The 23,914-nt window shown below is 45.6% G+C and overlaps 3 protein-coding genes across 5 annotated transcripts; 2 read left to right on the top strand and 1 right to left on the bottom strand.

Moving 5' to 3' along the window:
* The first annotated feature begins 1,961 nt into the window (after window positions 1-1,961).
* LOC123068304 (uncharacterized) lies at window positions 1,962-4,332 on the top strand. The gene is made up of 2 exons (XM_044490858.1): window positions 1,962-3,346; window positions 4,100-4,332. The coding sequence occupies exons 1-2, from the start codon at window positions 1,984-1,986 to the stop codon at window positions 4,150-4,152; spliced, it is 1,416 nt and encodes a 471-aa protein (XP_044346793.1). The 5' UTR covers window positions 1,962-1,983; the 3' UTR covers window positions 4,153-4,332.
* A 2,168-nt stretch (window positions 4,333-6,500) lies between these two features.
* On the bottom strand, window positions 6,501-13,463 carry LOC123068301 (rust resistance kinase Lr10-like). Of its 3 annotated transcripts, XM_044490855.1 has the most exons (6): window positions 13,249-13,463; window positions 13,012-13,134; window positions 12,669-12,887; window positions 8,184-8,859; window positions 7,873-8,081; window positions 6,501-7,773 (listed from the first exon to the last, which is right to left on the bottom strand). In XM_044490855.1, exons 3-6 carry the CDS (start codon window positions 12,721-12,723, stop codon window positions 6,647-6,649), a joined length of 2,067 nt encoding a protein of 688 aa, XP_044346790.1. In that variant the 5' UTR covers window positions 12,724-12,887; window positions 13,012-13,134; window positions 13,249-13,463; the 3' UTR covers window positions 6,501-6,646. The 3 variants fall into 3 exon arrangements, with proteins under 3 accessions (XP_044346790.1, XP_044346791.1, XP_044346789.1); XM_044490856.1 differs by lacking the exons at window positions 12,669-12,887; window positions 13,012-13,134; window positions 13,249-13,463 and adding an exon at window positions 9,045-9,298; XM_044490854.1 differs by lacking the exons at window positions 12,669-12,887; window positions 13,012-13,134; window positions 13,249-13,463 and having other exon boundaries at window positions 8,184-9,298.
* Window positions 9,417-12,639, top strand: LOC123068303 (rust resistance kinase Lr10-like). Its single transcript, XM_044490857.1, has 3 exons — window positions 9,417-10,245; window positions 11,113-11,136; window positions 11,338-12,639. The coding sequence occupies exons 1-3, from the start codon at window positions 9,417-9,419 to the stop codon at window positions 12,408-12,410; spliced, it is 1,926 nt and encodes a 641-aa protein (XP_044346792.1). The 3' UTR covers window positions 12,411-12,639.
* Window positions 13,464-23,914: the final 10,451 nt, after the last annotated feature.

The raw sequence follows: 23,914 nt of genomic DNA, 5'->3' as shown, positions 1-23,914 counted from the left end.
GGCGCGCCATTACTAGTTCAACTAGTAATGGCGCATCACTCCCATGGTGCGCCATTACTGGTTTTGACAAAAATAAAAAAAATTGAAAATAATTTTGAAAAAAAATTACTAGTGGCGCACCGTGGATATGGTGCGCCATTACTAGTTAAAACCATTACTAATTAAAATTAGTAATGACGCACTATCCCTTGATGCGCCATTACTAGTTTTGAAAAAAAAATAAAAATTGAAAAAAAATTGAATTTTTTTTACTAATGGCGCCCCGTGGATGTGGTGCGCCATTACTAGTTTAACTAGTAATGGTGCACTATCCCCTGGTGCGCCATTAGTAGTTTTGAAATAAAAAAAATGTTACTAATGGCGCACCGTGGAATTGGTGCGTCATCAGTATTTGGACACTAATGGTATATAGTAATGGCGCACCACATGTCTGGTGCGCCATTAGTGTCCATTTCATCTATAGCCCTTTTTCTAGTAGTGCTAGTAGGCCAGGCAAAGGCCCAGGCGATGGTGACAGTAGCAGCGGCATCCTCGGCGGCCTTCTTGTCGGCTCCAGCTTTCTCGGCGGCAGCACGGTCGGCGTCGGTGGACATGGTGATGACGAGGACGAAGCGGACGTAGAGGAAGTAGACGAACAGCGAGCAGTCGCGTAGTCGCTTCCCAAAAACCTATTCGCCTCTCTCCCGTACAGGAACCGGAGAGACGTGGTTTCGGAGACCTGCTCTCCCGTCGACCGTGTACGCGGCGGACGGGATGGAGTCACCGGCGGCAGCAGCAAAGGAACGACGGTGGGCGTGCACGTGGACAGATGTGATCTGTTCGTGGAGGCTAGGGTTGGGAGACACCACACATTTATATAGGCGCGGGCGCGTGGAGAGACGTGGGCTCCACCCATGTCCGAGTCCGTGACAGCCCACGATACGACGTCTCAGATCGTGGCCCAGCTGTCAGAAACTCTCCGTTAGTGACTGGCAAAAATAAGCGCGTAGGTGTGAGCTCGGCTCGGCTCAATCCCGCAACGCGCGGCGCGTCGTGACGAGGCGGGCGGCGAAGGAGGAGTGCGCGAGGGCCTCAGATCATTTTGTATATTTTAATTTTTTTATTCTAAATATTTTTTGAGAATTTTGAATTTATGAGATATAATCTTCGGAAAAATAAACTTGGAACGAAAAAAAAAGTGATAGGGGAAGGAGAATAAACACTGAAATAAAACACAAGAACAAAGTAAAATGGGCTAGCCCATTATTTATTATCCTGTGCGAAGCTTCGATTATTTGTCGCGATGTATGGAAAATAGAATTTTCCCAGTTGCATGGTCAGAAAAATAGGTCTGCTGGCTTCGCTGGGCCACAACGCGCGGCCCACATATGAAATTCTGGAAAAGCTTATTTTTTTTCTAACAGACGAACGCACAAGAATTTAGTACCACCTGGGATAAAAAAAATATTTTCGGCGATGAATGGATGAAAAAATTGGCGAAACGCACTTTGCTTTATTAATAGGGATATAGATAGATATAGATATAGAATAGATATAGATTTATTTATTTATTAAACCACAACAAGAGGACATTACAAGGGAAATTGGAGTTGCCAGCACAAAAGTCTGAGCAATAACAATACACACAGACCAGCACGAGCCGAAGCAAAATATCACATGGCGTATGAAGTACCAACATAATGTAGCGCGAGATTGATTGGAAAAATCGTAATTCAAGCTATCAATTACAGTAGCAAGAACAAAGGAGCAAGAAGCAGGTCAGATTGATGTGGTCGGTCTTTGCAGATTGACGACTGCAAATAAATTAGGGTGATTTTTTTGTTTATTGAGAATACTCCAATCACGGCCCAACGCTTCTTTGCTTTGTCCAATCAGGGCCCAAGCCCAACCAATGCTCTCTACAAACAATCAGGAGCGAACTCAACACGCTGCTAGCCTGCTACCACTACGTCCATCCTGGCTAGGTCTTCCTGGCGGCCCCGGATGAACGCCGCCATGGATGCCGCCGGAGCGGCCCGCCGTCGCAGCCCACGCCTCCATCCCCTAATCCACACGAGTGACGTTGGTGAACGAGTGACCCGCCGCCGCAGCCCTCGCCTCCATCCCCAGGTTCAAGGAGTGGCTCGCCGGCGGAGCACGCGCCTCGGTCCCAAGGTCCACGCGAGTAAGGAGGCATCCCGAGTGACCCGCAGCAGTCGTCGCCGCCGCCACAGCTCGCCAGCGGCGCTGGCCTCGCCGCTTGAAGACGACGATCTCCTGAGGGAGATCCTGCTCCGTCTCCCACCGCAGCCCTCCTCACTGCCTCGCGCCTCCGCCGTCTGCAAGCGGTGGCGACGCGTCACCACCGACCCAAGGTTCCACTGCCAGTTCCGTGCATACCACCAAAAGCCGCCCCTCCTCGGTTTCTTCCATGATAGCGTGGATGGTACTGTGTTCAAACCCATCCTGGACCCTCCCGATCGTATCCCTCCACAACGCCTCGACCGGCGACTCCACGGTGTTGACAGCGGCAACTGTTTGAGGGTCCAATTGCTTGGGTGTCGCCACGGTCGTGTTCTCATCTTGCTCTCGCTGCAGCAGGAGCTTATTGTCATTGCCCCCATCACCGGCGAGAAGTGCCGTGTGTCCATTCCGCCCGAGTTCAATAAACGCTATGTCAACGGGGCGGTGCTCTGTGCTGCTGCTGACCACGACCATGTGCATGGAAGCTGCCACTTGAGCCCATTCAAGGTGGTCTTGCTATCCACAAGCACCTACTATAGTGGTCCACAACTCATCTTAGCATCTGTTTACTCCTCGAAGGATGGCCTATGGGGCGATGTCATCTCAACTCCGACTCCATGTGAGCTTCCTGGTGGCGGTACTCATGGGTCACTAGTTGGTAATGCACTTTACTGGTTGTGCAAAGATTACATGATTGAGTTTGATTTGGATGGGCACATCCTAGCTTTGATCAATGCCCCTCCCACTATAGACGAGGCACGTCACTTTTTTGACATGCGTGAGGTCATCCAGATCATGGATGGCGCTGTTGGTATCGCTATATTGTCTCACTATTACCATAACATTCAAATGTGGCAAAGGAAGGTCAATTCTCAAGGTGTTACCGAATGGGTGTTGTGGAAGACCATTGAAATGCGTAATATTGATGGAATCCCTCCTGGGGTTAAAGGCGAGAGGCCAGGGTTGTTATTTAGACTGAGATATGCTGAGGATACTGATGAAATATTTCTATATGTGGGCCACAATGTATATATAGTTCAACTGAAGTCTATGCAATCGAAGAAACTTTGTGAAACCCAGTATGTTAGTGCTCATCATTCTTTCAATAGTTTCTATATGCCAGGTGATTGTTCTTCATTAGTCCTTGCATTGTAGGATTAACCTACTCTTGTTATGTTTTTACATAGATGCTATCGAATACCTTCGCAATATAGACGAACTTATAACAATACTTTTTCACTTCATATAGTTGTACATTGTGTTATCATTCAATATAGTTGTCTTCATCCTTGGGAGATAACAAATCATATATCAAATGTAATGTGTAGCAATGTGAATTCAAATGCCAAATGGATAACTCAGTCGTCATGTTTGGAAACTCATTCTTTTATCTAGTACTTCTAATCTTGCTATTTTTCTTAACTCCATAAAAGAACTTTCAATGGAAGTGTACCATTTTTTCCATTTGTTATCTCTAATCATGCTCCATTTATTTAGTTCGAATACCCAAAATCACTTTTGTTGGTAATATTTATGAGTTTTGGCATGTTTTTATTTTGTATTCTTGACATGAGGGGGGATGAGTATACATGCGATAAATTATAGACGATGTATTGCTTTCTTATGAGCTAAATTTCTCATTATGGGGTAGCTTTGTATACTGTTTTCAAGAATATCCCCTGCAAATTCCAACATATGTGGTGTTTATCTGTTGCCACTTGCCAGTATGAGTAGATGAGCTATGAAACATAAATACAAAAGTGAGTTGTTTTTCTTGTATTTGTCCATTCATCTATGTAACAGACTCACTGTTGCCTTCTCATATCCATTTATCTATTTCTTGGAATTTTATGAAATGCATGCCTTATGCTTGTAGGCACAACCATTGTTGGTGGATGTGATGGGGCTGAAATGTTGCGCTACACATAGGATGACTTTCTTGTTTGATGTGCTGAAATGCTTCACGAGGTAAGAAGATCTTTTGAATATACTTTATGAGATTTTAACTATTTGATTCTCTCTTTGGAAAATATCTGGCAGCCAATCTGGGCATGCACCCTCAAACTACTAACCATTCAGCTATTGGGATTTACACATACTAATAATAATTTGTACACGCATAGCTGATCATGAGTTTTTACATGCATCTTGTACATATACTATGCTATATGGGTGCTTCTGTTAAAAAAATTCTTTTATTTGTACTTGGTTTTACATGGAGATTAATGCTTTTGTATTCTCCAGGGTGAAGAAAGGGCTGCTGCAGTTTTTTTATCAATGAGTTGGTCGTGCATCAATGTGGTCGGCAGTGTTACGTTATCTAAAAAAACTTACCAAGTGTGCACTTTAGTCTAGCTAAGTTTCTCATGTAGTATGTGCAAGATGCTTTTGAATGAATGCCCTTGTATTATTTCGAGTCAGATTTCGTCGTCTGTTGCTTTATGGGCGTGCTTGTGTGTGGCAGCTATTCTCTTTAGCCATGACAATTTTAGCCTCATGTACCACCAAAAAATACGTGTGTGTTTGAGTGTGCTTCTCAGCTGTGGTTTGGAAAGCATGCAAGCGTTGCTGATCTAATGCGATCATGATCCACCCCTGCTCCCTCCTTTTTTTTTATTTGCCTTGAGGCTAATAGCTGGAAACTAACGAGAGAAGTCCAGTGCTGATGAAAATAACAGCTGCAATTTTTCAAAGCAGGAAGTGCTGGATTGGCAAATTTCACAGGTTTATTGTTCCACATGTGTGATGCCAAATGAACTATCGTAGGCACGGTTTCACTTTTGGTGTTTACATGACTGAAAGTATGTAGTGGTTCATACGAGCCCGAGTGTGTGCAGGTGAAGGCCGACAGCGAGTCTACAAGCACAGTCGAAATTGCAGGAATTATTAGCTGCTGTAATTCCCTGCTGTCCACGGAGACTGGCTGGGGTTGCTACTGCTGTCCATTGCTTTTGCAATGGTCGATATGAGGCCAAACCAACACCACATGAGTTTTGGATGGATCTCAGCTGCAATTCCCGACTGAAATCCCAAGTTATTCTCAGCTGGACTATGTTTGCATTGCATCTCGGATGGAATTCCAACTCGTTGCAACGCTTATATGACTGGACTTGATGGAAGTTTTTGTTTTGTTTCCAACATACCCTGAGACTGACGCTGGTACACTGATGTCCGGTGAATTTGGAATGGAATGACTGGTCAGTTTTGCAGCTATTTACTTGATGTTGATGATACTGGGCCTGGGATTCTCTGCTGAAGATGCGGGATACATACGGCAGCTGAGTCTGCAGCTGTACTGGTACTCGGAAGAACACATACAGCAGGAGGTCACATTCTTAGCTTGTAGTTTTTTGCGGGACTTCCAAGTCATTTGAATGTTTTCTTTTTGTTGCGAAAGCATTTGAATGTTATTTATATGGCCGAAATTAACGCAGATTAAATCAGAATGCCGTAGCAATTTGTTCTCGGTCTCCAAGTCGTTTTGACGTTTACATGTCTGAAATTATTGCTGAAGAAATTGTGATGACAAAGACTGGGCTTTCCTTTCCCTGTGAGCGAGGTGCCCTGGAAACGAGGTTGTTGCTGCTGTCCAGTTATTTGTAGTGGTTCATATGAGCCAGAGGACTCGTCGTCCTCGCAGCAGTTGTTTACTCCTGAAGATGCGATACTGGACGGCAGCGAGTCTACAATCGCACTCGTAATTGCAGGAACACGCACGGCGGGAGGTTGCATTCTTGGCTTGCAGTTTTCTTCTGCTGAACTTTGATGTCATTTGAGTGTTTTTTATACGGCTGAAATTACTGCCGATTAAATCATAATGTGTGTGACAGCAAGAAATCAGCTTAATTTTGCTTACCCTGAGCTGACGGTGAGGTCAATGTTGTTGCCCAGTACTTTATATATGCGACACTGGACTGCAGGTGACTGAAAATTCTAGAGATAATGTCCATCGCGACTCGACTGAAATTCCACAACTCAATTTCTTACCCTGATGCTGAGGTTGATACTGTTGTCCACTGATTTGTAATGGTCCGAAGGACTCATAATTTTTGTAGCAATTTACTTGATGACACACTAACCTGGACCGGGACGGCAACAAGTCTACAATCACATTCATGATTTACAAAACACCAGAAAAAGATCACCACCAGCAGCTGTAGAAAATGGATTTCTCTGCATTTCTTACATCTTGTTTTGTTTTGTCTCCACCTAAATCACCATAATACATTCTTTCAACCACGTATTCGTGCTGACAATGTTTCAACACAAAACCCAAATAACACTTCAGCTTTCGCAAACTATTATTCATATATTCAAATAATATGTGTCTTCAAGAAAGATGATTACATTCAACCAATTAAGCAGTTGGAGTTCTATACCCTCTTTAACTGCTAGATTTTACTACATGTTTCCAAATAAAAGTTCACAGGACCCGGGAAACATAAGAATCCGAGATCTCATCCTCCGCTGAGATCTCGGTCAGCTCGGATAGCAAAGGGTATGAATCCGGAACGGCGGTGTGTTCGTCGTCGCAGAAGAATGGCCTGGAAGGCATTTGCAGGCCATCGAAGCCACCTTCCAGCATCTCTATGACCTCGCTCATTGTCGGCCTGTCATGAGACTTCATCTGAATGCACCATAATCCAACAATGCACAGCTTTCTCTCCAACTCATGCATGTCAGCAACCAGAGATATAGCATCCGCCTCTTGTGCAGTTAGTTTGTCATACACCCATGATGGGTAATAAGACTGGCTTGAGTTCGCGGCATTTGGATCAGCGTTCCTTCTTCCTCCGGCCATCTCCAGAAGCAGCATCCCGAAGCTGTAAACATCAGACTTGCTTGATATGGTACCAAAGCTCCGAGATATCATCTCAGGAGCTATGTACCCAACAGTCCCACGTAAGGCATTAGATGGCACAAAACTGTTGTCCCTTGGGTACAGTTTGGCAAGTCCAAAATCAGCAACTTTTGGGACAAAATTGTTGTCAAGAAGGATGTTGTGTGGCTTGATGTCGAAGTGCAGAATCTGCATTTCGCACCCCTGATGCAGGTAGTTGATCCCTCGGGCAGTGCCCAAAGCAATCTCATTGAGCTTGTCCCAAGAAAAACTCTTCTGGGCTGAAAAGATGTACTTGTCAAGAGAACCTCGAGGCATGTATTCGTAAACAAGAGCCCTTCTCATTTCCTCTGAGCAGAACCCCACGAGACGGACCACATTGACATGGTGGATCCTGCCGATGGTGGAGACCTCACTGATGAAGTCTTCTCCGTTGCAGTTGGAGCTGCCCTCAAGCATCTTGACAGCGATATTGACATTGCCTGGGAGTAGCACGCCCTTGAAGACGGAGCCATAACCACCTTGGCCCAGCTTGTCTCTGAAGTGGCTTGTCAATGCAACGATGTCTGTGTAGGCGTACCTCGTCGGCCCGATCATTTGTTGCATCTGGAGGAACTTTTCAACCGCATCAATTGTGATCCTTGTTTTCCAGTACTTTTGGGCAAGGAACATCAATACTGCTAGGGGCGCTAGCAGGATCCTGCAAAGTACTACATACAAAGAAGTTTACATATGGAATTGGCTGTGGTGAGGTTAATACACCACTTGTTGTAGGCTGGAACAAAATAATTTATGTAATTTTTAAGTACCAGCAATCCACTTCGCAATCACCAGAGCAAATACTGGGGGCAGAACATGATGAAATGATTGATCATCATGAATCATGACCCTCATGTACAGAAGCATATTGTTACTATTTAAATTTACACCAAATATGCATGCCCAGAAACTGAAGTCCATAAGAAGGATGTCCATGGTCCAACTCTTGATGTTGTTGCCTGTAACATGATTTCGGTCGCTGCAAGAGCATTGCATGCATGGTACATAAAAGATATTAAAGGGGGAGAGATAGGATTATCTAATACATGGGAGAAGCAGAAACAGAAGTCTGAAAACTCACCGAAACGACTCGTTGAGGCAGAAGTTGATTCGCCCAATAATGCTCATTGGAGGATCCAGCAGAGGGAATCGAACAGAGAATCCAAGCCTCAGGTGTTTTACAAAATCTGCATAATGGCTGAAATTGTAGTAGTTACCAGGACCCGGATCACTCAAAAGAAACATGGCCAGGTACCCGCAAGAAGGCGCTAAGTATTCAATAGGCACAGTATCAGTCACTATATAAACAAAAGAGTGGTTGTTGCTCAGGCAAGGGACCGATGTGTACGAATACTGATAAAATTCATTTGTTAGTGACACCGCCTGCGAGCAATTCACAAAGCTACCCACTGTGTCTGTATACATAGGGAGCAATTCCCAGCTCTGGTCTTTGTCTGACCTTTGGATCCCGTTGAAATAAGGAAGCTCATCCCAGCGAGGAAGAGGGCAGCTGCTGTTCATGTCCAAGTTGACATCAACGACCCGGAAGGACGAATCGGTGTAGTTGATCTCAGTGACAAAATATGTCGCTGTGTTGATCTGAATTTTGGGCTTGTTCTCGGTGCAAACCAGCTCATATGATTGAACACCGCACCCATGTGGATCCCCTTGCCGGCGGAAAGGATGTGATATATTATGGAGATGTCCACAGGAGAAAGTATCACAGTGGTGTCGCCCATGAACATCACGTAAGAGTACTGCAAGCACAACAAAGATTAATAAGGCTTGCAGGGTAGTAGAAAGATGAAGTGAACTACAAATCGCCATGGCTTGCTCTGATAATTGTGGAAGAACTAAACCGAACCCAACTGTGCCCACTTACATAAACTTCATAACCCCCACCCAGTACAATTCCAAATTGCTTCCTCATTTTCACACTCACCTGTCACTGACAAGATATGAGTACGACATGAGTGGACTGTGGCAAGTCTATAGTCACACTCAGACCACTAGAGCAGAGAAGATTTATGGTGACCAATTATTTCTTCATTCGGATAGGTATGTATTGCTGATGAGACTGACAGGAGTGGACTTCAGTCAGTCTACAATCACAATCTGACCACTAGAACACGACAAGAGGTTGCATTCAAACAAGGGATTCTTCTTAGGTGTATGGCTATTAGTACAGAGCCATTGGCACTGTTACTTGCAATAAATGCGGATCACCTCTTTCATATACACAGACTTCCTCAGTTGCTATGTCTTGCTAGGCTTCATCTTCCTTCCATTTCCATGAGCAGCACAGTAGACAAAGATGAGTAAAATACTTCCTATAGCCATCCTCCTGCTCTGTCTTCTGAGTCACGGACCTGGTATGGCCACAGTTTCAGCTTGGGATGACAAGGATTTCTTCAGATACTGTCCACCGTCCTGGTGCAGCAAAGATGGACCTGAAATCAGGTTCCCGCTCAGGCTTGAATCCAGCAATTCATCATCATCATGTGGTGCAACATGTGCGAAGATAACATGCTCTGGCCAAGACACCATTCTGCTTCACCCACTTCTTGGACCATGCAAAGTGACCGCCATAGATTATAGCCGGGCTTCCTTCAGCATCGTCCCACTTGTAGACTCTTGCCCGCTTCAAAAGCTCATCTCCATAAATCTCCCAGCCATAGCTGATGTCAATCGTTGTGCACTATATGAGTCCACACCTGGAACATTAGTACATTGTTCAAGTGTGTTTACACCAAGTGGCACTGCTGAATTTGCAGGTGACATATATCCCAAGAATACTGCCGATTATATTGTTGGCCCAATATCTTGCTTTAGCAACCAAACTCTGCTTGCGTATTTGGTGATGCCTCGCCTATACATGCATGTGCTTCCCTTGGACTGCAAGGTCATCTCACATGGCAACATTCCGATACCCAACCCATCAACATCCATGCATGACCCTACGTTCAAGCAATTATCGGAAAAAATAATCAATTTTGCTGAAATAACTGCTAATTGGGAGTATTCTAATTGGGATAACGATGGAAGCATTCCCAGCAGTTGCACACAATGTGAACTTCATGGGCGACGCTGCGCATTCAGCTCAGAAAGGCACCAAGTGTTCTGCATGGATAAGAGACCTCATGGTATGGCTTTTTCCTTTTGTATTTAAGATTCACTAGTCAAACCTTAGATGACTGCAGAACACTTTTATTATCTAATGTTGCTCTGTAGTATTTCAAAGCTCTGTAATTTTACATGTATATACACTACTACTTTCGGTTCTTTGAAGCTTCCATGAGATTTTCCATCAAATTATTTTTAGTGAAGTAGTATGAACTATTTGGGCACACTTAGCTTCAGTCTTCATCCTACACCTATCCATATCTCCCAAGTTCCGTATGAAATCCAACAAACAATAGCAACCTAAAAGGAAAATGTGTTTGTTAATAAAGCAGAGTTCAGTAACTGTGACTATTTGATTTGAAGCTTTTCACAGTCTAATACTCTGATAGACATCCACACATACAACACTAGTAAGGTTGCCAAGATCAGACACCTAGATAGGATTATTTTCATGTGGGTTAGATTGGAATGAAAAGATAGCATTACATCATACCTCAGCCACAAAACTTATTTTATAATTAGTTGATTACAACCCCAAATAGGATCTCAATCTTAAGGTTGTAACTAAGATATATGGGTAACAATCCTCACAGCCGTGGTTAGGGGAACAGAGTTCTGATGATATATGTTTCCCAGCAGGAAACTTGCTTATGATGAAACAGCTAAATAAGAAGTTCATAATCACAGTACAGTCATTTCTCACAAACTAAAATCCTACTGTATCCAACCAAAGCCACACATTTCCCTGCTTGAAATGAGTTTTCCTGCTACTGTTTGAAAAGGAGCCACCTCTTATAGCTATGACTTCCCTGTTTTTCATGAAGTGAAATTCAGTTTTACTTACCAAACCATCAACTGAATGCTATTTTATTTTTTGGTATTTGCAGGCTCACGTGTCAAAGTCATTGCAGGTACTGCTTCAATCAACACGACCACACCTTTCAATTCATTCCAATAAAACTAAAAAAATATCCAGAGCACACACTAATGTCTTAGTAATGGCTACCCTGAGTCCCTGACTCTTGTTTCTCTAATCCTTATCACGATCAGCCAATCACTAAGAGATGGCTTTCTAGCCTGCAGTGTGATGATTTCTACTTCTGTTTATGCAGCTACATCATCTGTAGCCGCATTTATAGTTCTTTCGGTGATGGTGGCCACAACGATCTATCTGTCCTTGAAGTCAAGGTACAATGAAGAGATAAATATGAAGGTTGAAATGTTTCTCAAGGCATATGGCACATCGAAACCCACAAGGTACACTTTCCCTGAAGTTAAGAAGATGGCAAGACGATTCAAGGATAAACTAGGCCAGGGTGGATTTGGAAGTGTATACAAAGGAGAGCTACCAAATGGAGTTCCTGTGGCAGTGAAGATGCTAGAGTGCTCTACAGGAGAGGGAGAGGAATTCATCAATGAAGTTGCAACCATTGGACTAATCCACCATGCAAATATCGTCCGTCTTTTGGGCTTTTGCTCCGAAGGAATGAGACGGGCTCTTATTTATGAATTCATGCCTAACGAGTCACTGGAGAAATACATATTCACACATATTTCCAATATTTCTCAACAACTCCTAGCACCCAACAAAATGCTAGATATTGCTTTAGGCATTGCCCGAGGAATGGAATACCTGCATCAAGGCTGCAACCAGCGCATTCTCCACTTTGACATCAAGCCTCACAACATCCTGCTGGACTACAACTTCAACCCAAAGATCTCAGACTTTGGCCTTGCAAAGCTGTGTGCAAGGGACCAGAGCATCGTCACCTTGACTGCAGCCAGAGGCACCATGGGATACATCGCACCAGAATTATACTCTCGGAACTTTGGAGGGGTGTCGTACAAGTCTGACGTGTACAGTTTCGGCATGCTGGTGTTGGAAATGGTGAGTGGAAGGAGGAACTCAGACCCAAGTGTTGAGAGCCAGAATGAGGTGTACCTCCCAGAGTGGATTTATGAGAAAATAACCAATGAGCATGAATGTGAGCTTACTTTGGAAATGACAGCAGAAGACAAAGAAAAGATGAGGCAGCTGACTATTGTGGCACTATGGTGTATCCAGTGGAACCCGAAGAATCGGCCATCACTGACAAAGGTGGTAAACATGTTAACGGGGAGGTTGCAGAACCTACAGATTCCCCCTAAGCCCTTTGTGTCGTCTGAAAATCATCCTACAACATAAAAGCACGGAGAAGATGCTGCCGTCAGGCAGGTACATATTGCAGACATGCACTTAGTCCATGTGTTGCACTGCAATGCATAGCACTAGGATGCAGTATATTTCCATCTTTCCACTCTATTACCACCTGATTGTATGAATAATCGTTCTTCCCCATGTAATATAATAGTACTACTATGTATATATGCAAGAACATATGAGAACAACAACGAACTTTATTTGGATTGTAACAGTCAAAAAGTACAGCAATCTGTTGGTTACCTTGCTCTGCTTTTCCTCTGATGTATCTCCAACTCAGTATTTTCCTGCAGTGCATTCCTCCTCACTGGGCTCCCCTTTGATTGCCACTTTCATTGTGCGGAGAATATCACAGGATCATTCTACAGTTTAATTAATCATGCCTTATCTTAAAAATCTCGGCAATCCATAGCACTAGCACTGAATACATTTCGATCTTTCCCACCTATTAGCACCTGACACCTAAAGTATGAATAACAGTCAGCACCGTGTCATAGTAGCAGTAGCTATTTGCTAGTACTTATCTGAATCACATCGAACTTTATTTGCATTTTGGCAGTTAAAAACGCATTAAATTGTAGGTTACCTTATTCTGCTGTTCCACAATTGAGCACTCCGTATTTCACAAAGTGCAATGTGCGACTTTATATCGCTGAGAATATCAGCGAATCATGCATCCTACAGGCCGAATTTCATGCCATTTTCAGTCCTACGACAGGAGTAATCATTTTACAATGTGAATGAACCTGAACTGGATTTTGCATTTTGAAATAAGATTCGGAAACGCAAAGCGAAAGGAGAAGGAACAAAGGGAGTTTGCTACCTTAGATGAGGAGGCGGCAGCGGATCTGCAAGGCAGCGAGATTCCTCTCCTCGGGAGGCCGCCGGCGCCGGAGAGAGTGCGCTCCGGTGGGGCATGGCTGCAATAGGGGAGACGTGGAACTTCTCAACTGGAACCGCGATTTGGCGGCCTACTCCAGGATGGCCGCCGCCGCCGCCGCCGCCGGAGCAGAGAGCACCGCACCACCGAGGGGCGTGTTTTTTTTTTGGAAGGGTACTCACCGGGGCGCATCAGCCCGCTAAGTAGGAACGAAGGGCCCAGCCCATCAAGACCACGCCCCTAGGCCCAAGAGAGACTAGTGGGTTTTTTCTAAAAACTTCTTTTTTCTTTTTGAGGGAAGATGTTTTTCATTTCCATAGTATAAGTAAGATCCCGTGAGAGACCTTTGGTTTCTGCTTCAGTATTAAACTCGCAGCTCCCCTTGAAACTTGTGCCCTGGTTCATCTATTTAAGAGAGTTTTATCCAAAAAAAATTAAAATGACATTCAACATTTCAAATTCAAATAGTAGTTGTTGTAGAAAGGTCCTATAAGTATGAAACAATTACAAACATCTTGCGAGCACTTGTGCTTGAGATAATGGAAAAGAAAACACTCTTTACATGCACAAAGATATTATCAAATACTCCTAGAAAAGTGCATGTGCGTTGCACGGATCCATATAATAGACTAATATATTTTCGCCAACTTGCAAAAAATCAACCTAATTTTAGTACATATCACCACAAACTCATAATTCATCGGATCCCTACAAACACACCGCAAAAAAATTTACATCGAATAGATCTCCAAAGAGAACATTGTATTGAAGATCAAAAAGAGAGAAGAAGTCATCTACCTACTAACTATGGACCCGTAGGTCTGATGTAAACTACCCACCCATCATCAGAGAAGCACTAATGAGGATGATGAACCCCTCCATGATCGTGTTCCCCTCCGACAGAGTGCCGGAAAAGAGCTCAAGATTGGATTTCGTGGCTCTGGAACTTGCGGCGGTTGAAACAATTTTTCATCGACTCCTCTATGGTTTTTGGAATATTGTGGTATTTATAGAGTCGGATGTCGGTGAAAAAGGTCACCGTGCCCTGGTGCCTGGCGGGCCCCACGGGCCTCCCATCATGTGCTTCCTTGACTCTCTGGATGTCTTCTGGGCAGAAAAAATCTCCAAAAAAGTTTCGTGGCATTTGGACTCCGTTTGATATTGGTTTTCTGTGAAGTAAAAGAAACAAGAAAATGGCACTGGGCACTATGTCCGTCCTGAAAATGATATAAAGTTGCTATAAAATGATTATAAAGCATCAAAAAATAATAATATAACAGGATGGAATAATAAAAAAATTCTAGATACGTTGGAGACGTATCAGTGACGACCCACTTTCTTATTCCTTCCCAGCTCTCTTTTCATATTGTTCTTCCCCTTAGTTCTCCAACGCAGAGCTTTTTGCTAGGGAGCGGGACTTAGGCCTCCGTAGGATGCTATCTCCTAAAGAGTTGGAGGATTGCCCCTGCCTTGCTACTATTTTCCCGGTTCTCTCGAAGTCGGCAGACTCGGTGTCCTGGCCTCACTCGCCATCTGGTCGTTTTTCTGTTATTTATAATAAGCTTTTGTCTGACCTGTTGCTTTGCGGTTTAATGGTGTGTCGAAAGCTAGAGTTCCTCTTAAGGTAAAAATCTTCATGTGGCAAGCTATGCGCGGTTGGTTACAGGCTGCTGATCAAATTCGCAAACGTAATGGCCCTAGCTCAAAGTTCCGTGCCCTTTGTGGGCTTGTTGTAAATACTGAGCCTATCTTGTTTCGATGCCCCTTAACTAGTTTACTATGGAGTGGATTGGAGATTAGCTTGAGGTGTCTTGGGCCTCGAATAACTTCGATGAACTCGGACCGTTATCTCGTTCCTTGGGTGGGAAAATTAAGAGAATGTTCTGGTTTGGTTTTTCATCTATATGTTGGACCATGTGGACCACCAGGGACAAATTTACCATTAAACACCTCTTCCTTAACATGGTTGTTGACTGTGTTTTCAAATTGTCCGTTCTTTTGCAGCAGTGGAAATCACTTAGTCTAAGGAGGGCGACAAGGATGCAATGGAGCTTCTGATTTAAATTAATAAAATTCACCATTTGTCGAAACAAGCATTGTACAGTTTTTGCCTATGGCTTCGCTAGGGTTTCCTAGCCCGGGCGATCAGGGGGCGATCCCCACGCCGCCGCCAACGCCGGGCGCTGCCCCGGCCACGGTCGGCCTCCCATCCGTGCCCCAGCCATGGCAGGGTGCCGGACCAGCAGCGGCTACGTCCACCCCACGATTGCGCGACCAATCAGGTCTCATCAATCCCGTCGTGCCCGTGAAGGAAACTGCAAGGAGTCCGATCGGCTCACGCCGGGAGGGATTAGGGTTTCCTAAACCCTGCCACAAGGAAAACCTGAGCCCTCCCCCCTTAAAGCTTAAGGCAGGAACGCTACAACATCAGAAGCCTCGTGAGCCGCCAGATCGATCTAACCACGCTGCTGCACTGCTGCCGCCAAGCCACCCCGACGCCATGGCGAATCCGTCCGCGCACGGAGAGGACATAGAGATGCCGGTGACCGAGGGGGACCTAGGGGTCGGTGGGGGCGATCATGGGGCTCCCCTTGCGGATGCTTCCCGCCCGAAGCCTTCCACTGGGGACCCTGGTGTTGCTGTGGAGACGCACCTGCGCGTGAAGGATCTCGCCATCTGGAACCAGATGAAGCGGACGGCGCCAGAGGCGGAACAATCTCAGAGGCAAGGCAATGGGAACCAACACGCCGAGGGCCCAGAGGAGTTCAGGGAAGGTGAGGACATGGAGGCCGATGCTGAACTTGTGGAGGTTGATCTCGAGGAAGAGGGGGTGCTCCAGCAACTGGCTCATCCTTGGACGGTGATCATGCTTGTTTACTCGTTAGATCGACCAACACCCAGAGCTCTTTTTGACAATATTGTAGATGGCTGGAGGTTGAAGGAGAACTTTGACTACTCATACCAGGGAGATAATAGGTACCTTGTTCACTTTGGGTGTGAAGCTGATATGGCAAGGATTCTGCATGGAGGACCATGGCAATATAAACATGACCCACTGATCATCGAAGCATATGATGGGATGAGGAAAGTTTCTGAGTACGTCCTTGATCGGATTAGAATCTGGGTGCGGATCCTGGATATGCCAACCAACTGGAGAACCGAGAAAATAGTGAAAGCTCTGTGTGCAAATTTAGGCACGCTAATACAAGTTGAACTTGATGAGAACAGGGGCAATTTTGTGCGCGTGCGAGTAGTGCTGCCTGTGAATAAGTCGCTTGAGACGGCGGTGGCGATGAATGCTCGTCTTAAAGAGAAACGTACAAAGGTTGAATTTGAAATCCAGTACGAGAAATTTCCTGATTTCTGCTATACCTGTGGCTACCTGGGCCATGTGGAGAAGTCATGCAGAAGGAAGGTTAAAGGTGATGCACCAACGGGGAAGTTCAGCGGCAAACTGAGATGCTCTCCGCCCCGGCCGTTCACAAGGCAGTCTGGCACAGTACGGGCGAAAACCAATCCAACAGTGTTCCGTGGTCTTGATTTTTCGGCGGGAAGTAGCACCTCCTCTGGCCGGGGACGAGGGGGGCGTGGAGCTCGCCGTGAGGCAGATCAGGCGCGCACATACAAGACACAGGAAGTGCACAAGAGCGCCAACCCGACCATCGATCAAATGTTGGCAGAACATATGCAGAATATGATGGGGAGTGACAAGGAGGAACCGGGTGTGCAGAAGCCCACAAATGAATTCAGCGGGGACGGCCACACCTAGAACCAGTACACGCCCTCTCAGCCCAGGAGCTCCGAAATCATACCAGCACTACGTGACCTGTCAAATGAGATACGCATGGCCAATGCAGAACTATCGATGCTACATCACTTGGGAAAAGGAATGCGGAGGAGGAGGTGTCCTCGTTGGCTGGAGTGGAACAGGGAGACAAAGCCATGGTGCTCTACACTAACCCGAATGCCGCGGGAGATATTGTTTTTTCAGGAACGCCGAAGAAGCGGAGAACCTCAGAGACGTTGGAGGGGCAACAGGCTCAAGTACACGGCGGAGTAGGTGATCAGGACATGATGGAGGTGTCCAACCCATTGGAGGCAGTCGGCCCAGGGGCCGCCGACGAACTGACGGGGCCCGAGGCGCCCCGTCAGGAACAATGAATATCCTTAGTTGGAACTGCCGGGGGGTGGGAACCCTCGGACAGTTCGTGATCTCGTGAGTCTTGTACAGACTCATTCCCCTAGCATTGTTTTTCTTTGTGAAACTAGACAGTCAAAAAATAAAATGAAGATGTATCGCTCTCATTTAGGTTTAAGTGGTTTTGAGGCCTCAGATAGTGATGGTCTTAGTGGTGGCTTGGCTTTGTACTGGCATGAGTCTATGAGTCTTGATGTAAAAACTATCAATAAAAGATATATTGATGCGTACGTGACGACGGCGCCGAGAGAGCCACCCTGGCGGCTCACCTGCGTCTATGGCGAGCCGTGAACGGAGGACCGGCATCGCATGTGGTCCATCCTGTGTGATCTTCATCACCAATCCGACTTGCCTTGGGTGGTGGTTGGAGACTTCAACGAGGCTATGTGGAGCTTCGAACACTTCTCTGAATCACCACGGTCGGCAGGTCAGATGATTTATTTTCGTGATGTTCTCGAAGTTTGTGGCTTGGGTGATCTTGGTTTGGAGGGCTGCCTTACACATATGATAACAAACGAGCTGGACGTGCAAACCTCAAGGTCCGCCTTGATCGGGCGGTGGCAACCAATGCTTGGTGGGACTTGTTTGAATATGCTAAGGTGGACCACCTGGTGGCACCTAGCTCGGACCATCTTCCTATACTGCTTCGGTGCTCGCAAGAGGAACCGATGCAGGTTGCTGGCAGGAGGTTCCAGCAATATGAAGTCATGTGGGAGAGGGAGCCTTCGCTCCCGGAGGTAATTATGAAAACCTGGACAGATTTGGGTTCTATGCTCAATCTTGGTGATATATCCTCTGGCTTGGGTAATTTGATGAAGAAGCTGCAAGTTTGGAGCCGGAAAAATTTCGGTAATGTCATAAAAGAGATTAACAAGTCTCGCTCACGGCTCGAGGAGCTTCTGTCCATGAATGCAGATAGGAAGGAAATAAGGGAAGCGACGGATAGCCTCAACGAGCTCCTGTACCGCGAAGAGATGATGTGGATGCAATGATCGCGGGTGGCGTGGTTAAAGGAAGGGGACCGGAATACCAAATTTTTCCACAGAAAGGCCAAATGGCGTGCTAGGAAGAATCGCATAAAAAGTTACTTGATGATTCAGGCATCGCCCATAGTGACCATGGAACTATGGCGGCGATGATCTCAGATTACTTCTCTACGCTGTTTACTGCGGACGAGACCATTTGTCCGGATCCGGTTATTGATTTAATTAACACTCGTGTTACTGACCGCATGAATATTGGGTTGTGCGCAGATTTTTCCGACAAGGAGATTGCTGATGCCTTGTTCCAGATTGGCCCCCTGAAAGCACCGGGGCCGGATGGATTTCCCGCTCGCTTCTTTCAAAGGAACTGGGAGGTGATGAGGGAGCAAGTCATTGCTGGCGTGAAGGAGTTTTTTCGAACGGGCACTATGCCGGAGGGGGTGAATGACACGGCCATAGTACTCATTCCCAAGGTGGACAACCCGGAAAGAGTGTCTGAGTTCAGGCCCATCAGCTTGTGTAATGTCATCTACAAAGTGGTGGCTAAATGTCTGGTAAATCGCCTCCGACCCATTCTTGATGAGATTATATCGCCGGAGCAGAGTGCCTTTGTACCTGGACGACTCATAACAGACAACGCCTTAGTTGCTTTTGAGTGCTTTCACTACATACAGCAAGAGAAGGATCCTGAAAAAAGCTTTTGCGCTTATAAACTGGATTTATCCAAGGCATATGACAGGGTGGACTGGATCTTCTTGGAGCGAATGATGCAAAAGATGGGTTTCGATCATCGATGGGTGAACTGGATTATGTCATGCGTCACCTCGGTGAGATACACTGTAAAATTCAATGGTACCCTCTTGGATTCGTTTGCACCATCCCGTGGGCTCCGGCAAGGTGATCCTCTATCCCCGTTCCTATTTTTATTGGTGGCTGATGGGCTATCTGCCTTGTTGAAGAAAGGGGAAGAAAATGGTGATTTCACCCTGCTGAAGGTGTGCCGCAGAGCTCCTGGTGTGTCCCATCTGCTTTTTGCAGACGACACACTACTCTTTTCCAAAGCCGAAGAGGAGCAAGCAAGGAATGTGAAGCAAGTCCTGCATGCTTATGAGCGAGCCACCGGACAGAGCATTAATCTGGCCAAATGTAGTGCCTTATTTGGTGATGCGTGCCCAAGTGAAGAGCAGCAGAAAGTACGTGCAGTTCTTAATATTGTGACAAACCTGTTTGAGGACAAATACCTGGGGTTACCAACATCGGAGGGCCGCATGTCTCGTGGGAAATTTCAAAACCTACAATCCAGATTGTTGAAGAGAATCATAGCATGGGAAGACACGTTATCCTTGGCTGGAAAGGAGACGATGATCAAAGCTATCGCGCAGGCTATACCGACGTATGTTATGGGGGTGTTCAAGCTCCCTATGTCTGTATGTGATGATCTCAACTGCATGGTCCGGAACTTCTGGTGGGGTGCATCGGAAGGGAAGAGGAAGACACATTGGCTGGCTTGGCCAAAGATCTTGGCACACAAAACACAGGGCGGGCTGGGCTTCCGTGATTTTCGCGCCTTCAACCAGGCCCTCCTTGCCCGACAGGCGTGGCGCTTACTAATAAATCCTCACAGCTTATGTGCGCAGGTGCTCAAGGCGAGGTACTACCCTGAACGCCGCCTAGAGGATACAGTGTTCTCCGGCAACGCCTCCCCTACGTGGCAGGCCATTCAGTATGGCCTTGAGCTCCTCAAGAAGGGCCTCGTCTGGCGAGTAGGGGACGACCGTAACATCCGGATTTGGCGAGATAGATGGATCCCCCGCGAGCCGTCACGCCAACTTATTACCCAACAGGGTACCTACCGACTACGACGAGTGGCCGAGCTCCTGCACGAGGATGGGACAAGGCGCCTTGACCTGCTCCATCGCTACTTCCACCCGGCAGACGTGGAGGTCATCTCCAGCATTCGTACTTTGTCCCGCGTCACCGACGACATCATCGCATGGGGCCCGGAGAAGAACGGTATCTTCATCGTTCGATCCGCTTATCGGTTCGCCATGGACGAGCGCGAGCGTACACTGGCCACCGCCACGAGCAGGGCACCGGATGGTCATCGCGCCATCTGGAAGATCATATGGGGGTGCCCTGCTCCCCCAAAGGTACGCGTGTTTGCTTGGAGGATCGTTACAAACTCGCTTGCTACCTGGGCAAATAAGCTCTCTCGCCATCTTGAGGTTTCTGACCTATGCCCTTTATGTGGACTGGAACGGGAGGACATGTTCCACGCTTTCTGCAGATGCCCTTTGGCAAAGGAGCTGTGGCATGCTATGGCCACGGATTGGTGGATCCCCAAGGTGGAGGACATCCTGAACACAGGTCCTGAATGGCTATTCACCCTGCTGGACCCCCTTGACGAGGCTACGAGGATGATCGTCCTTATGATCATGTGGCGAACCTGGCATGTCCGGAATGAGATCACGCATGACAAGAAGCCGCCCCCAACTGAAGCCTCACCACGGTTTCTACATGGGTACATTACTTCACTGCTCTGTATCCAACAATTCCCGAATGCAGATGTGGTCAAGGGGAAGATGACGGTCTCATTGCCGCCGTTTGTCAATCGGCCTCCTAAGGAGGCTAAGGAGGAGCGACCATGGGCCGCGCCAGAGTCGGGACACACTAAGCTGAATACCGATGGCAGTTTCGTTGCGGCGACGGGATCGGCAGGAGGAGGGATGATTTTGCGCGATGATCGAGGAGAAATCATCTATACTGCATGTAGAGAGCTGCGCACATGCGATAACGCCTTGGGAGCGGAGCTTGCCGCTTGCAAGGAGGGCCTTGAGCTGGCCCTAAACAGGACCGGGCTGCCTATCACGGTCGAGCTTGATTGCGCGGAGGCAGTGGCGATGATCACAACAAACGTGGAGGATCGCCCGGTGCACCGCACCCTCATTCAGGAGATAAGAGATATAACGGCTGCCGCTGGAAGGGAGATCTCATTTACTCTATGTTGTCGTTCACAAAATAAATGTAGCCATGAACTTGCCTCTTACGCGCGAAGAACCCCCCGAACCGCTATGTGGTTCCACTCGGAGATTGACCCTGTTGTACGGCTGGCCTCCACAGAGAGACCAGCTTGAGTAATGAGAAATCCCTTTCACCCGCAAAAAAAAGAAAAAAAAAAGAAAAAAGCATTTGTACACTGTACCTGCTCTCACAACGCTTCCAGTCCGGCGAGGTATGCTACTGCTGCCAAGTGAACGGGACTAGTGGCCGTCACGGCCTCCATTGTCTGCGGGCGTATACCTACATGCGCTAGTGGGTGTTACGCGCCTCATAAAGATTGTGATGAACTTCATAAGTTGAGCGCGTTCAAACTTTATAGAGTAGATTTATATATACTTATTACTCTTGTTCGCACACTTAAAAAATGTTCGGATTTTCAAAAAATGTTCAGTATTCTGACAAAATGTTCTTGCTTTCCAAAAGATGTTAGTAATACTAAAGAAAATGTTTGTGTTTTCAAAGATTTGAAAAAATGTTCACTTTTCTTCAAGAAATGTTCTCAAATAATTTTCAAATTCTAGAGTAATATTATTCTTGTTTTCTGAAAAGCCGAAGGAGAAAAAAAGTACAGTTCGTGAGTCACTACAGTACCGGGTCACTATAGGACCGGCTTGCTACATGGGCAGGCTTAGTCGAGGGTTGTCCTGATCGGAATCTCGCTTACAGCAAGGTGAAGAGAGCAACTAGTTAACAAGCGCTTCTTCGGGAGCCTCGCAACGATCAACGCCACTTGGCGCACTCTCAGCCATTCGCCACGTGTCACGTTCTGGGCAATTTCTCCGAATTTTAATTTTTTTATTTTATTTTCCGCACGTGTTTTCGGCTTTTTAAACGGTTTTTTCGGATTTTTCAACGTTTTGGTTTTCCACTGGACTTCCTTAGCTTTTCGGTCAAAAAAATTTACTCGAAAAAACATGTTTTCTTTTGTTTTTACTTTCGCGAGAGTCACGGAGGCACGGATTTGATTTCGCAAGAGTCACGGCCGTGTCTCTCGGAAAAAAAAACATGTTTTCTATTTTTTTCCTTCCGCGAGAGTCAAGGTTTGCTTCCGCGAGAGGCACGTTTGTGATTTCGTGAGAGGCATAGGCGTGCCTCTTTCGGAAAGGGAAAAAACCCATGCTTCCGGTTCGGTTTTTACGTCTGATTTTTTTCGTGAAAAAAAGTTCGTCAAAACCTATCAACACGGGATCTAGTTTTGAAGATCTCAACGCGAGGAATGCAATGATGAAAGCGATTCGAGATTTGGACGCTCGGTTTAAGAGATAAAACGTTTTGAATAAACGGATCTATGAAAAAAAGGGAAAACTCCCAGGTTGCGACAAGTGGCGCACATGCAGCATGCCACTTATCGCAACCTGGGGAGGTTGGAGTGATCTTTGCAAGATTTCGCGAGATGAAAGCAACCCTCGCCTTAGGCCCCCTAACGGGCTGGCCCATCGCGGGAGGGAGCGTTGTTTCCTAGCATGGTTTTTTTTTTCAAAACAATTGTCGCTTTATTTAATTATATTTATATTTCAGAAATGAAAACAAGATTTACTTAAATCTTAAAAATGTTAATTTCCCATTAAAAATATTTCTGTGGTGTTAAACAATTTCACACAATTATAAATAATGCTTATTGCATTTGAAAATAATATTTTGACATTCAAAAATTGTTCACACAGTTCAAAAATAATGTGCGTGACATTAAAAAATATACAACATAAAAAATCTTTTCATAATATCAAGAAATTGTTTTGTACCATTCAGGAATATGTGTATGACATTTCAAAACAATTTTCATGTGTTTTTAAAGTATGCACGTGGCCTTTAAATAAAATATTATAATATGTAATAAAGTGTTTGTGCAATATATAAAATAAATGTTAGTAGCATTCAAAAATTTTACATGACATTTAAAAAATTAATTATTTCAAGAGAAGGTTACTGACATTTAGAAAATGTATTTACACTATAAAAAAGTTCCCATAGTTGAAAAAATGGTTCAGGTCATTAAAAAATGTTCCAAAAATTAAATTATTTGACATGTGTTAGAAAATATTTTTTTAAGAAAATGTATATCATGTATTAAAAATGTTCAACGTGTATAAAAAAGTTGCCGTATATACTTAAAATGTATAATGTGTATTGAAAAAATTAGACATGTGTTAAAACAACAAGAAAACATGAAGCAACGCATAAAACCGAGAACCAATGATGAAACAAAGAAAAACTGGTAACAAAAACACCAAAAACTAATTGATGTCCCTTTTCCCCTTTCTCTCGTGCGCATTTGCGTACGAGTGGCGGAGGCCGGTGAAGACGGTGCCGCCGAACATCTCAAGGCGGCGAAGGAGGAGTACCAACTCGTCACTATCCTCTACTTGTG

Source organism: Triticum aestivum, chromosome 3B (assembly GCF_018294505.1).
Source record: "Triticum aestivum cultivar Chinese Spring chromosome 3B, IWGSC CS RefSeq v2.1, whole genome shotgun sequence".
In the NCBI taxonomy this organism is placed as follows: Eukaryota; Viridiplantae; Streptophyta; class Magnoliopsida; order Poales; family Poaceae; genus Triticum; species Triticum aestivum.
This window is presented reverse-complemented; position numbering and strand designations above follow the sequence as displayed.